Raw genomic sequence first — 14,245 nt, forward strand, 5'->3', positions numbered from 1 at the left:
AATATTTGACACCACTCACATGATTTTCGATTGGCTCGGGATCGTCTCCTCTCTCGCGGCTGCGTCCGCTGGCTGGGCCCCTGAGTGGCTGACCTGACAATCCTCTCCATGATCTCGTCTGCTGTGTCATCTGTGCAGTTTACTGGGTCGTCGTTGGCAGAGCACCATGGGGCAACACGACCTAAAACAACACAGTCAAAATGGGTAAGCGAAACGTCTGATGGTACCAAGGTAATAGCATCTCATAATATTCTTTAAAGAGCTAAGTCATTTAGTTAAACTACAAGCAGGCTTAACGACAGACTTGATAACCTGTAATTGTAGTTATTTCTGAATTCAATTAACTAAACTTGAGGCATCTGGCTCTGTAAATCTCAGAAATAGCATGTCTGAGCAGATATTTGAACTCAGTAGCATTACCTTGGCCTGTAGTACTAATGCAAATAATTTTTGATAGTACTTTTAGTTTGCATGCTTACTTTCAGCAAATGTTGCTACAACATTTAGCAACATCTTGTAAACAGGATGTCATAATAGGCCCTTGAAAAGCCTTCAGCTGGCATTTTGGATCAGCTGAAGTAAACGTAAAACAGGAAGATGTTCTGCTCCTCTTTTATGTCACACTCACATTCCTCCCACAACCCTCCCTCAGCCTGGTTTTACCAGTTTATTTGTGTTAAAAAAAAAGTCTTCGTCCTCTATATGCTTTGTCACTGAGGATCACCAAATAATTTGTATTCCTCTCCTTAATTTTGTAGTCTGTGCCATGTAATATAAAGCCCCTTCACTATTGTGAATTGGTCTTATGTAAATAACATTTATTTGTAAAATCCAAAACTTAACTAAAAATTTGTGGATGACCATTCCCTACTATAACTTCTCCCCCTATAACTGAATTGTTGCTTACTGCCTTGAAATGACTGATTAAAAATGAACTGAAAAATAATAATAAGCCATCTGCCTTGGCTGGTTGGGGTGAGCAGAGGCACCAAAGTGGTGTATAAACATAGAGATTGAAGAGATTTGCTGCTACATTGCTAAATAGTCCTAATTAAAGAATTTCTTCAATAAAGATGAACCGTTGATGAAGCAGAAACAACTGTTACTGTGTTTGACTTGAATAATGCAAATCTAGTTTTCTGGACGGCAGTGGTAAAAATAAGGAAATATTTAAAAGTGTAAAAGCATAACACGTAAAGGAGAAGAACCTCTGGTGCTACTGGCTCTGGTGCGTGTTCGAAGGCCCGGCACTGTGGATGTTCCACTCTCTCCACCCTGCAGGCTACTTTTTAGGACGGCCTTCATGTTCTCGTGTTCTGCTGCATCTTCGGCACTCTGGATACTCTGAGGCTGACTCTCCGGTTTGTCTGAAGGGGCTCCACCAAATTTACCACTCTACAGCAACAGACGGGCACATGAGATTGTGTTAGCAGCATAATGTGACACAACTCCACGCTCTGAGACCTTTTACATATGAAAGTCGTCACACAGGTAAACCTTTACAGGTGACAGTGCTTTCTAACCTAAAACAGGAGCGGTTAGGCATTTCAAACACTCCACCCACAACTCTGAGATACAATCTTTTTTCTCCCTCAAGACTGGTTCTTGAAACAATGCTGACATGCCGGGTTCAAGAATTTCATTATATTTCACCTGAGTATCTGTGAGTTGTTCAAGTTAGATTCAATCAACAGAACATATCATGCAGACACTTCTTTCTGTCCATCGAGTTTCCTCATTCACGCTCGGTCTCTCTCACACATTGCCTGTCAATGTCACAATCGACTCTGTTTTTCCTGATGTCACAACACTTGGTGTTTTCCAAAGTTACAACAGCGTGTCTAAAAAAACAGGGTTAAATGCAAACACCCATGCACTTGTCTGCAAACACAATTACCTCACTATCATTGTCATCTTCACTCTACGGAAAAAAAAATTGTAAAAATTACATTTTTGCAGACTTTAAAATAATAGTATAAGTTTTTATATACGAGTTTTAAGATAAGACAGTGGTACAGTCTTGTCACCTAATTTTTAGGAAGAAAGCAAATACCAGAAGTCCTTAAATATTTAAACACGTTCTTTTTAATACCTGCATTTTCGTGAGACTTTCATCACCTAGAACAGGAATGCCAAACTCATTTTACATCTTGGGCCATAATTAAGCCCACTTTTATCTTAAGTGAGCCAGACTGGTGGAAATACCCTTTCTGTCAGTGTAAAGTAGTTTAACTGTGCATTTAATTGCTGAGATATGTCAATACAAGAAAAAGAAATGCAGTGTTAATATCTCAGTTTTTCAACATGATGAAGAAATGCTGTTGTAGTTATTGAAAGAAATGAGTCAGGATGACTCTTTGGGCTTAAATTGTACAGAATAAATATATAAAATTACAGACAATTCTGGTAGCTCAGTATTAAGTGGAACGATTTGCTAATTCACAGAAAATGCCCTGTTTTACTTATTTATTCTACTGCTGACACATTGTGAAATAAAATAGAAATGTCTATAGTAGATAAAATTACTATAGACTTCCCTGTCATGGTTTCCTGTCAACTTTTTATCAATTACTTTCTTACTGCAGCATGAATGGCTTTGGTCTGAGGTGTTTATCAGTAGGAAAAGCTGTACAAGTCCTAAAAATACAGTTAAAAGTCTAAAAACTTATTCCATCCTTTACATTTTCCAAATATGTCCAATGGGTCGGATTGGATTGTCTGCCGGGCTGATTCTGGGCCCCGGGCCTTATGTTTCACACCCCTGTCCTACACCATAAAATCATCACTGCAGATTCAATCTGTGGAGCCCAGAGGAGCATATTTGACTGAATTTCTTTGTAGGAGTGTGAGCTGAGGAGTGGGCCATCCAGAAATCCAGAGTTTGAATTCTCACACAGTGATTGAATTAGGGACCTTTTGAAGAGCGGGTGTTCTTGCCAGAGCCCGCTGTTGAGTCTGCTCTGACAGTCCGGGGGATTTTAATCATGCGGTGAGGTGTTTGCTCTGGCTTTTCTTAGCTGGCTCCAGCTACAGAATAGGATACACTAAAAACAATTCACTGATTGTTGTTACAGAAACCTATACATGTGAATACCAAGGAGCTATACCGATGTCCTTACAAATGCCGCATTTGGCGCTTTAACCAGATTAAGGATATAAGCAGCGTCTAGGGATGGGCCGTATTGTTTCTCAGAAATCAGAAAGCTCAAACTACACAAAGACGAGGTTTATGAAATGGAAAAATGTGCGTGTAGGTCGGCTGAAGACGACTTACATCTGTTATCATTTTTCCCCTGGTCTTGTTCCTCTCTCGGTGGTTGGCCCTCTTCTGTTTCTGCTGCAGCACGCGCTCTCTTGTCGTGCGATATTCTAGAGCAAATTCGCTCAGTATCTTGCTAAAGCGGTGTATGCTGACGTCACGTACTGCATACACCGGATGGCCCAAGAACAGCAGGAAAGCATGAAACCTGGAGAAGAGTAGAGCGACAATGCATCATTATACATGCTTTATCATTAACGAGAATTCAAAATCTGATTCCACAGTTATATTTCTAAGATATGAAAATTCTGGAAAATGCGTAAGGAAAGCTTTAATGTGTAAAGGATTATCTACATGTGAATGCACCTGTTGATAATTCTTCGATGTACAATCTTGAGTATGATGATCCTCTCTGCACAGTCTTTGAGGAAGTCGGACATTTTTTGTTTCAACGCTGGTTTCATCTCATGTTTTGCAATGACTTTCAGGTGATCCCATGATGCTTTGCACCTTCTCTCCATCTGGGCCAGATTGTCTTGAAGCTGGTCAAAGTCCACCTAACAACCAAGACACACTTGAGGTGATGTGGCATTGGCATTTATGTCTACTAACAACAAGCTATTTTAGATTAGTTGTTAAAGTGAAATTTTAAACAGAACCTTGGTCAAGCGGGTAACAGCGCCAATCTCAGAGTAGAGATCAGTACTGTCTGGAAACTTCTCAACCACGATGGAGCAGGCGTGGTGCAGCAGAGATTGCTTATGAACTGTATCCTTCACCTCAGGGACCTTCTCCAAATAGTTCAGCTCAAAGCCTTTAGCCTAGAGATATATGCAAACACAGGAGCACACTCAAAGTGTGGGATGGAAACAATGGTCTAAAATTAAAATCAAATGCTGCTACTCTAGGACCAAAACTGCAGTGAACTTCCTTTTTGGCAGAGTCAAGGAAAAAAAAGGGAGTTGAAAAGAGCTAAGAGTAGATACGTAGATTCATTAGACTGAAACTACACTCTATTTCAGGGCTGACTGATTATTCTGCTCACCACAGCGAAGCTAAAAAGCCAGAATGAAAGACATAATCCTAATCCTAACGGGATCTCCCCTTGTTCTCCTGCCAGTTTTAAATGGCTTACTGCAAAATATAAATGTGGCCATTATTTACGGTAACTGCCTGTTTTGATGTTGATGACTTATGTTTCCCCTTTGCATGTTTGGCTCGCATATCCCAGAGGTTCATTCATAAATACACTTACTCACAGCTGCATACACACCGAGGCACACGCAAGGGCAAAGAAACACAGATGACAAAGTGAGACAAAAACAAAACAAATGAGGAAAAAAAAACAGAGACACATATGCAGGTTCACACTTAAAAAGGCCAGACAAAAAGAAATTCTCAGAAATCCCAAAACCTTCCCTCCCCTTTTCTCTTTTTGACACACACACACACAGACAGGGCCAGGTTTAGCAGAGGCCTTGACAAGTGTTTTTACTGTAGAAGGACAGTATCTGGTGCAGTCAGGCACGCAGAACTCTTGCCAAATCAATAGGCTGTCAGGGGAGGTGGGGGGTGAGGAGCACTGCAGAAAATGTACAAAACGAGTAAACGCTACAAACAACTTGGAGGTTTACTCACATTGGAGCCATTGAGAAAGTTGCCAATGGCAAGTAACGTGGTCAAAATGTATCTGAGTGTCTTATTTTTTTCCAGCTGATCCATTCCTTCCTTCAAGTCCTGCAAAGGCTCTGCCACTTCCTAAAAGAGCAGGAAAATACAGTCATGAAGCACATGACACATCCCTGCATGCCTATTTTTTTTCCAGTGAAGTCTGTTCTTCTCTCATCATACAGATGTACCCCATGTAGGAAAAACAAATCTTGTTTAAACTATTCACTGTATATAAAAGGCGGATGAAGTTTGTGGATGTCAAAAGTGAAGATAGTTTGAAAGTGCCTCAAACCTGCATTCTTTCTAGTGGCCAGCAGGGGGAGACCACTGGGTGCAAAAGGAAGTACAGTTGTACTGAAGTCTATTGGAAAGCTGTTGCTAAGCCAAGATAATCACCAACTGGCTGTAGCTTCATATTTACAGATTTCGTGCAATAATTGCTCATATTTCACTAACTAATCGCAAGCATATTTCCTATGCTTGCGATTATATATCCTTTTTTAATTCACAAAAATTTAATTTTATTATAAGGAAATTAGAAGCAAAAATGAGATTTAATGCACTTTTGCAACTGCTACAAGCATGATTGATGCTGACCTTCTCAATAACTTCATAGTCCATCTTGAATGCCCACAGCTGCAGGCGAGCAGACAGCTCTGTGATGGAGGAGAGGGTGAGAAGGAACTGTTCAGCGCTGCCCAGGGGGATGGCAGGGTTGACCAGCTGAGCTTCCTGGATCTTTTGCTTCTCCTCCTCTGTGGGGATCATTGTGAGTATTTTCTAGTGGCAGGAAGAGAAAAGTTGGGGAGAAGGTGGGAAAACAGGCGTATAATACCATTTTTTTTGTTTTGTTTTGTTTTGTTTTTTTTACTGTATATCAGGGTAAATAAAAGAGAAGATTCAATTCAAAATTGCACGAAAACAACTCGAAATCAAGCTGATGATCACAATATATCTTAACATCTCTGTATTCTGATAAGCTGGGGTGTTAAGATGAGTGGGAGAGAGAGGAAGAGTCCATAGGCAGAACCTTATTAAAAAGACTTACCTCGATGCCTTCTTTGTTTAGTGCGTACTCATCAAAGTTGAGAATGGCAGTCTTGATTGTGCGGGGAGGAGGTAAGACAGTCAAACCGATGTTTATAGCGTTGCTGCGCTTTGAGTCCAGGACTATGATCTCTTGCCGTTTGCCATCAACAGCTGCTTTCTACAAGATACAGAATATTACGAGTGTGTAAGAAGTGTGCAAAAATGTATCCAACATATCAACCTTGGTAGAAAAACCTCAGTTATAATTATTTTTTCTTTTTCCTGATTCCCTGTGTGGCCTGTGCTTAAAAGACTTGGATGTCTACATGGTAGTGTTTCTTGGTGTTACAGTACATGTTTCTTAAAATGTCACAGCTTTCTGCACTTGAAGGCATTATTTTAGAACATATTTTAGTTTCCGGAGCAGGGTTGGCCCCTGAACCTACAGATTTTTGAATCAGTGGATCCTGTACTAACTAACTAAGATTTAAGAATGTGTTGATGTGCTCTGGTCCCATAGTTTACTTTAACATAGAGGTAGGGATGACTTAATCTAAAGTCCATCTTGTACCGTGTGCTTCCTGATTTATATGAGACAACAAGCACAATTAGCACCAAACTAAATCACAAAATGATCCTTTCAAATAACCAGCTAGGGAGGAGAGCTGCTCTAATAGCAGTCTAGACAGTAATTACCTTCGTGACAGACAGCTCCTTGGATTTGGACTCAAACAGCTGCTCCAACTTGGATGTGTCCAGTGTAATTGGCTCCAGTTTGGACCAGAGAGAATCCTTACAGAATTTATGACTCTTACACTGCCAGTCCACAGGACGAACCTCATTCCAGAAGAGACGGATGGTCTTCTTCTTCTTCTGGAAGAGAGGAATATCCCCTCGGCTCAGCTGAGGGGATGGCGGAGGGATAGGGGCCATAAATGGTGGAGGTGGAGGCATCATTTTGCCAAGGATGGGAGGAGGTGGGGGGCATCCAAACAGTGGTGGTGGTGGTGGCAGGGCGGTATTGCACGGCAGGGGAGGAAGAGGTGGTATTAGGTCACCTGACCCTGTCGTGCTGTCCATATCTAAAATGTCCATGTCATCCTCATCCTTCAGGTCAGTGAAGTCCATGTCTTTGATCCGCAGCTCTCTTGGTTTGGCCATCAACTGGTCCCAGATATAGTCCGACTCTTTCTTTGGGGCTAACGTTGACGAGGCAGCGGGCGATGATTTTTCAGCCTGTTGCTGCTCTTTTGACGTCTCTGCTTCAGGTGGAGATGTCAGGCCTTTGACCAAATTTCCAAACTTCCCCGCCACTGCCCGGACGCTGCCCTGATTGTCCAGATTTCCCACCTCCATCTTTTTCACATTTTCTTCTCTGGCCTGTCTGTGAGCCTCCAGTGTGGAGATCCTGCTAGCCAAACTCGCCACAGAGTCATTCACCTCCTCCTTCTCACATTTACACTTCTCCTTTTCAGATTCTCCCACTTTCCCATCATCCTCAGCGGCTGTCTTCTGAGCATAGAGCATGTCCAGCATGAAGCGTTTCCCGTTGAGAATTTTGTTGCAGTGGTCATTCACATCTGCCTCTTTAATGCACTGAGTCCATTGGCCTGAAGGTATAGAAACAATTCAGATCAAATAGAAGGTAATATGAATAGTTGATCATCAAAGTAAGCAAATAAAATCTGCAAAATGTTTTAACTCTACCTGCTTCGATTTCACGGTTGAGTTTCACCTCCCGCTCCTCTCTCTCCAGAGTGCTACTTGTGGAGGAGATGCTGGATGCAGAGCAGTTGTCCTTTTCATTCACCTCTTCATTCTGCCTCTCTTTTTCACTCAACAGCACACTGTCATCTACATCCCTTTCTGTCACCTGCTCCTTCTCAGACTCCTCCTCCAACTCTACTGCTTCTGCTTCTACATCCGGCTCTCCCTCCTTTACCTTATCAGTTACATCTGCTTCTTCTTCTGCTGCCTCATCCATACGCTGTCTCCGCTCCTCAAGCTTCACCTGCTCTCGTGTCTCTTCCTTACTCTTGCCTGACTGTTCAATTGAAGCCACCTCTACCGCTACCTTCTCTTCAGCAACAACATCCTCTGTCTCTGCCTGCGACGCCGCCTCAGTTTGCTGTTTGTCTGGTTCAGGGGGAGGTGCAGGGGAAGGTTCTAATACTGGTAACTCTGGTGCTGCGCTTTTTATTCTGGTCTGTGGTTCAGCACGTGGGATGTGTTCTGTTCCTGGAAGAGAAATTACGGCAATATTAAAGAAAAATGTTACTTTAAATGTTTCTGTACAGAGTTATGTGCCAACGTATAACTCTGATAGTGTTCAAGAACAAAAAAAAAGTTAAAGGAAAATCTAAAAATATATTTAAAATTGCTTCCCGGCATATCATTAAGTGTGCTGATACTGACATTCTCAGACTGAAATACATAAATCAATCACCTAATCCCTTTATACGACTGGCTGAAACACTGCAATGCTTTACAAAAAGTCTGAGAAAAATCCTTCAGCTTCAGCCTTTATCTTCAGTTTAAAGTCACCAAAGACGCATGTTTTACGAAGATAAACTGAAGAAAAAACCAAGAAATTTCTGATTACAATCTTACATTGAAGTATCTTGAAATTACTGAGAGTCATTCACTGAGAGTCGATCAGCTGTTAACCTCTGATATCAATCCATAGGAGCTGAAGGCTGAGCGTAAGCACCTCTGCACATCTACATTGCAGTGCAGCTTCAGCCCAGCTTCTCCTTTTGTTGCTTTGTCTGACTTTATCATTTATATAGCGCCAAATCACAACAACACTTGCTTCAAGGTGCTTTATATCGTAAGGTAAATATAGATGGTTTCCCTTATTTACTAAGTGGTCACAACAACAGATGAATAAGCACAATTTGTTCGGCACAGGTTTTTGTACTGGATGCAACCCTCCCTCTTACACAGGCTTGGAACTGGTACAAGGAGTACACTAGAACCCTATATTATTTGCGTATAAGGCAAATGTGTTAACCACTACACTATGGAGCCATTAAATCACAGCAGATGGAAACAGAATTATTTTTATCAAGTTTTAATGACAGGCCAAGTGAGGGAGACAGGAGCACAAACAGCCAGTATTGTGTCCTTCAGCTGTGTCATCAAGCATTCATTCACTCATTCATGCACATATCTCTCAAATCCTAATGAAAAATACATGTTTGACAAACAAGGTGTACCCAAACTCTGGTGTGTGATGGTGGAGGTGTCTTCCTGTGAAATCACGGATGAAGGTGTAGCACAGCGGGATGCTGAGCGGCTGGCGGGGTTTGGACTCAAACACAGAGTTATCTCCGTCCGCCCTCTTGTTGGCACTTTGGGGCGCTCCCGCTCAAACTCCTCCGCAGCTACCCGTTCCACAGCCTTGTACCTGCAGTGACAAACAGCTGCTTTTACTTTTATGTGGACACTGCGCTGTAGTTACATGAAAAGCGGTAATGGATAACTGAATAAAATACAGGATGCACAGTAAATTTGTTATGGTGATGAGGATGATGTTTTTTGGGGTAGTGACATCTATATAAGCATAAATCTCCAGCAACTCTAACTATTGAAGTATACATGACAGTTTAGACTTTAGAGGTATGATGACCTCATATAACAATGATCAAAAAGTTATGAATAGAAGCCATTTACGTTGTCTCATTCCAGGGTAATTACGGAAAATGGAGCCATAGTCCCATTACTCAATGACTGAAATGATGACAAATGATATCCATTTTGATAAAGTTGCCAAAGTTCTCTATAAGATTTTTGGTACGAGGTAACACTTCACATGTCCCTCAAAATTGTGTAAGTTGCATTTTCAAAAAACATGCATGCCAAAAGACAACTACGGGCGATCGTGGCTCAAGAGTTGGGAGTTCGCCTTGTAATCGGAAGGTTGCCGGTTTGAGCCCCGGCTCGGACAGTCTCGTCGTTGTGTCCTTGGGCAAGACACTTCAACTACCGCCTACTGGTGTTGGCCAGAAGGGCCGATGGTGCGATATGGCAGCCTCGCTTCTGTCAGTCTGCCCCAGGGCAGCTGTGGCTACAACTGTAGCTTGCCTCCACCAGTGTGTGAATGTGTGTGTGAATGGGTGGATGACTGGGTGTGTAAAGCGCTTTGGGGTCCCTAGGGGGGACTAGTAGAAGCGCTATACAAATACAGGCCATTTAACATTTACACACTATTCCTGTTAAACGTTGGAACATCTTAAGGCTGAGGCAAATTGTACATCTTATATCTGATATTAAAATGCTTTTTAGTTTTTAACCTAGCTTCACAGCTGCAGCAGTGCATGCATGTGAAACCCTGAAACAAAGTAACCTCACCTTTCTTCTCTGGCTTGTCTTGCTTCTTCCCTCTTTTCAACATAATCTCGACTGAGACAGAAAGACAGAAACGGATCATGGAGAGCAGGGAGAGCATGGGCAAAAGACAGTTTAAACCTGCATTCATACTACATAAGATTTTTATTTACATCTGATATGTACAAAGAGATCGCCGTATGATGCTCCATCTGCTGTTATTCTCTTTACAGTGTACACCACTGTATGGACAAAAGTACTGGGCTGTGTACACATTAAACTTACAGGAGCTGCTGATGTTGATGTCAGAGGAGGAACTGTGCAGTTACTGAATCAGCAGAGCGTTGGATTTACATGGGATCTCTTGCCACCCCCTCTGTTCAATGCTGGATGTTCAGAGTGGACATAGATGGCCTTTTTTACTCTTGTCAGTCCAAAACGTGAACACTGGCATCCTCGAAAGAGTGGCCTTTATCTTTTAGATGCAGATCCACAGCCAAATTTGTCCTGTTGAGGTGGCTCTTGTATGTTGTGCGATTTATGATGTGGCAGTTTGGTTTCTCCAATGTAGACGTCTGAGTATTGCTCGCCGCACTGCACAGCAATACACTGTGTTGCTTAGCTTGTGTTTGGGAGTTTTGAACCAGTGTTCATCTGAGGGTGTGGCTGGGTCTTAAGTCCACTGGGATGTCATGCTCAGTGAAAATTCTCCTGAGCTTCTCTGACAAGAATGACCTTTAAAACGACCCATTATTTCACAAATGTTTGCAAAGATAGACTGAATGGTTAGGTGCTTGATTTTAAACACCAGTGGCAACGGAGTGAAATTAGCTGATTTCAAAGTTTAAGAGGTGTGGCCCAATAATTTTGACCATTTAGTTTATCTGGTTATCCTCACAAAGCAGTTTTTCCTCACACTGGAGAGATATGTGGTCATCTTTAGTGAGTGAAGATGGCCTGTTGTTAACCCGTCTTTAATAGGTTCCACTGTACAGAAGCTATACATCATTTTTTAATGCTAAGAAGTCACATAAGGGAGGCTAACCTAAAGCGGTTCCTCTCCTCTCTTTCAATCCTCTGCAGTCGCTCCTCTCTTTCCTGGCGTCGCCTCTCTCTCTCTGCAGCCAGAGACTCCTGATGCTGTCTGTATGATAATGTTAGCAGCCCCCCTATAGCAGGTCTGTGAATCAGAGAAAAAGTGCAAATAAGACTAAATTATTGCTAATTAAGTGAATGACATATACTTTGATTTATGCATTTGCAAGTTTCTTCAAAATAAAAGCTTGACAGAGTTATAGTTAACATTAAAAATCGTTTGCATTAGCCGTGTTGCTAACCTGTCAGGTTTGGATTCTGGTGTGGAGGTTGCTGAACTATTAAAACGATGGACGGGTGATGTAGGAGTTTGGTTCTGGGATATGGATTTGACGCCAGGATGTGGAGTGCCATTGCCACTGATTCTGTCAAAAGAAAAGGAAAATATGTGTTGTGCTGAAGACAGACGAAGACACAGAGGTGGATGCACATCATCACCACTAAAACAATTTAAGTAAATAACTTCAATGTGGCCTCTTAATAAAAACAAAAAGATGAAAAAACCTGACAAATGACGTTTTTTCAGATTTTTTTTATAAAACAATAAATTTGAGATATTATTAAATATGTTTTAGCAAGAAAAATATAATATTTATTAAAGAGCTTGCGCATACTTGTGGACTAGCCATTACAATAACATCAAAAATGATTTTGGTAATTACCAGTACTCTTAATTCCGTGCAGCTATAGCTATGTGCTCTTGCACTGGGTGGTGGTTTAATAAATTTCTTAAGCACTGTATGACTTATAACTGTATAACTTAAACTACGGCGACTGTCCCACTAAGGCAGTTCAGCAGCATCACTGTGAGAAAATCCATCCATCAGTTATTGCTCATCATGTCTGTGTGTGAAAACAGCTCAGCTGTAATTATAATTTTTTTGACTAACTTGCACAACAGTAAAAATGGTATCATTACATTTTCAGTAACTTAAGCAGACCCAGTCACTGTTGTACCAAAGGTTTTATACTACTGTTCAACTCTAAAGCTCTTATATATCTTGTTTAACATTGGCCTGTTGACTCCTTGTCTTACCTTTCAGCCCAGCAGGGCTTTCTAGCAGGGCAAGATGAAGGAGATGTATTATCTGTCAGACTGAAGATGTAAGTGAGAGAAAAGTCAAGTCAGATTTGAAAGACTCCAAAGATTAAATATCTAGCTGTTAGTCACATAAAGAAGACAGTTTGAGGAAGGAGGGCTGCAAGACTACAAGACGACAGAGTAGACAGGGACGATACAATATCTCCCTCTGTCTCACTGATTAAGCGTGCATTTTAGAAAGCAAAATCTACCATAATTAAGTGTTTTTTATTGTCCAGTGAACACCATTTGCTACATGCAGAGCAATGTGGTTTCTGTTGCTACAGACCTACAGACTTCATCTTAAACATGAGCAGAACTACACAGTAACTGTAACCCACAGTAACAATTGAAACTCATTATTGCTCTGACATCATTTATCGCCTTGTCTTGGATTAACTGTGGCACAGAGCCACAATGAAAGACAGATGAGGACTAAATGCAAAATAATGCTTTCCAACATCATGGAAAAGGACGGGGCTTAATAACTTCATCGTGTAGTGCAAGTCTTCAGTGATGGCATTACATTTTTGTACAATTATTTGTATTTTTATGATTAAAATGCTGGGTAAAGGTATAGTGAGATATACACAGACACCGGTGATGGAGTGGTTCCACATTAAGAGGTGTGCATGTAAAGTAGTGCTTTCTCAACCCCAAACGACACCTGCCTCTGGTTTAAGTCAGGGGACAGAGGGATGGAAAAGGGGTGGAGAGGCTGGGGTGGACTGATACAGAGGGTGTGCAGAGCTTGGCACTCTATTCAGAGCAAATTGGAAGAAAGAGTCAGGTGGCTGTGAGGAACACACCAAGGACTAAAGGTCCTCTTTTTAGGTGGAACGGACACAGGAGAAGATGCCCTGGTCTTGACGCTGAGATACTCTCTCTGCCCTTCAGGGTCACTGGCTTTAGGGAGGATGTTGGCCATACACTTTATGTTCAAACACATGTTAGGAGTGTCTGCTACATCTGGAACCGCACTAGGATGACAAAATACAAGAGAGTAGGAGTCGAGAGAGAGTGAAAATAATCCAAAATGGAAGAGAAAGTAGGGAGGTACTGTGTGAATAAAAATGAAGAAACTGTATCACGGTAGTTGGCCTAAAATACCTGTGAGTGCCCTGACTAGAGGAATCAGAGACTGGATGACTTTCATCATCTGCCTCATCCTCATCCTCCTCCTCCTCCTCCTCACCCTCCTCCTTATCAGCCTCATCGTCTTCCTCTTCCTCTTCCCTGTGGTGGGCGAGGAGGGGTTGAGGGTTGAAAGGAGGAATGGGAGGATGCAGGGGAGGCGAGAGAGAAGGGAAATTGGACAAAGACAACGTGAAACCACACAGCAGAAGATGAAAGAGAGAGCACACAGAAATGACGAAAATCTACAGACATGCTTTTCAAGAAAGCATTAAAATTATTAGTGTAGAAGAGAGACATGCCTGAGAAGGTTAGTAGAATTTTAGTAATCCTGGTTTTATGACATGATAAAACAGTTAAAGGACAACTTTAATAATAGCACTAATACAAAAGAGAAGAAGAGTATTTGATTTAATAAGGAGTGTTAAGCCTGTAGGAGATATGTTGTGTGTTTGAGCTGATAGTTTGGGGGTCGCCATACACGAGTCTGGGCCGGTTTGCTGTTTGGATCTCTCTCAGTTGTCTGGATTTCATTAACAATATGGAAAATTGTGATCTTCAAAGGCAGCTTGAATTTCCTGTGGTGGACTGGAAGAAGCTAGCTAGCATGGTATCGTATGACCTGCTGGATTGAATTTAAGTTAACC

At 41.7% G+C, this 14,245-nt stretch overlaps 1 protein-coding gene across 4 annotated transcripts in view; it reads right to left on the reverse strand.

Moving 5' to 3' along the window:
• fhod3b (formin homology 2 domain containing 3b) overlaps nucleotides 1–14,245 on the reverse strand; it is a 92,451-nt gene that overhangs the window by 2,634 nt on the left and 75,572 nt on the right. Inside the window, exons 11-27 of one of the 4 annotated variants that reach the window (XM_084942893.1) lie at nucleotides 13,575–13,700; nucleotides 13,274–13,444; nucleotides 12,420–12,479; nucleotides 11,626–11,748; nucleotides 11,334–11,468; nucleotides 10,313–10,363; nucleotides 9,178–9,368; nucleotides 7,667–8,197; nucleotides 6,656–7,569; nucleotides 5,979–6,137; nucleotides 5,528–5,710; nucleotides 4,898–5,017; nucleotides 3,919–4,080; nucleotides 3,626–3,816; nucleotides 3,275–3,467; nucleotides 1,209–1,395; nucleotides 20–181 (exon numbers count right to left, since the gene is read on the reverse strand). In XM_084942893.1, the coding sequence (XP_084799019.1) occupies nucleotides 20–181; nucleotides 1,209–1,395; nucleotides 3,275–3,467; nucleotides 3,626–3,816; nucleotides 3,919–4,080; nucleotides 4,898–5,017; nucleotides 5,528–5,710; nucleotides 5,979–6,137; nucleotides 6,656–7,569; nucleotides 7,667–8,197; nucleotides 9,178–9,368; nucleotides 10,313–10,363; nucleotides 11,334–11,468; nucleotides 11,626–11,748; nucleotides 12,420–12,479; nucleotides 13,274–13,444; nucleotides 13,575–13,700 (3,659 nt within the window). The remainder of the gene's footprint in view (nucleotides 1–19; nucleotides 182–1,208; nucleotides 1,396–3,274; nucleotides 3,468–3,625; nucleotides 3,817–3,918; nucleotides 4,081–4,897; nucleotides 5,018–5,527; nucleotides 5,711–5,978; nucleotides 6,138–6,655; nucleotides 7,570–7,666; nucleotides 8,198–9,177; nucleotides 9,369–10,312; nucleotides 10,364–11,333; nucleotides 11,469–11,625; nucleotides 11,749–12,419; nucleotides 12,480–13,273; nucleotides 13,445–13,574; nucleotides 13,701–14,245) is intronic. The other 3 variants (XM_084942894.1, XM_084942895.1, XM_084942896.1) reach the window with 3 other exon arrangements.

Source organism: Perissodus microlepis, chromosome 11 (assembly GCF_051167445.1).
Source record: "Perissodus microlepis isolate ML-2025 ecotype Zambia chromosome 11, ASM5116744v1, whole genome shotgun sequence".
Lineage (NCBI taxonomy): Eukaryota > Metazoa > Chordata > Actinopteri > Cichliformes > Cichlidae > Perissodus > Perissodus microlepis.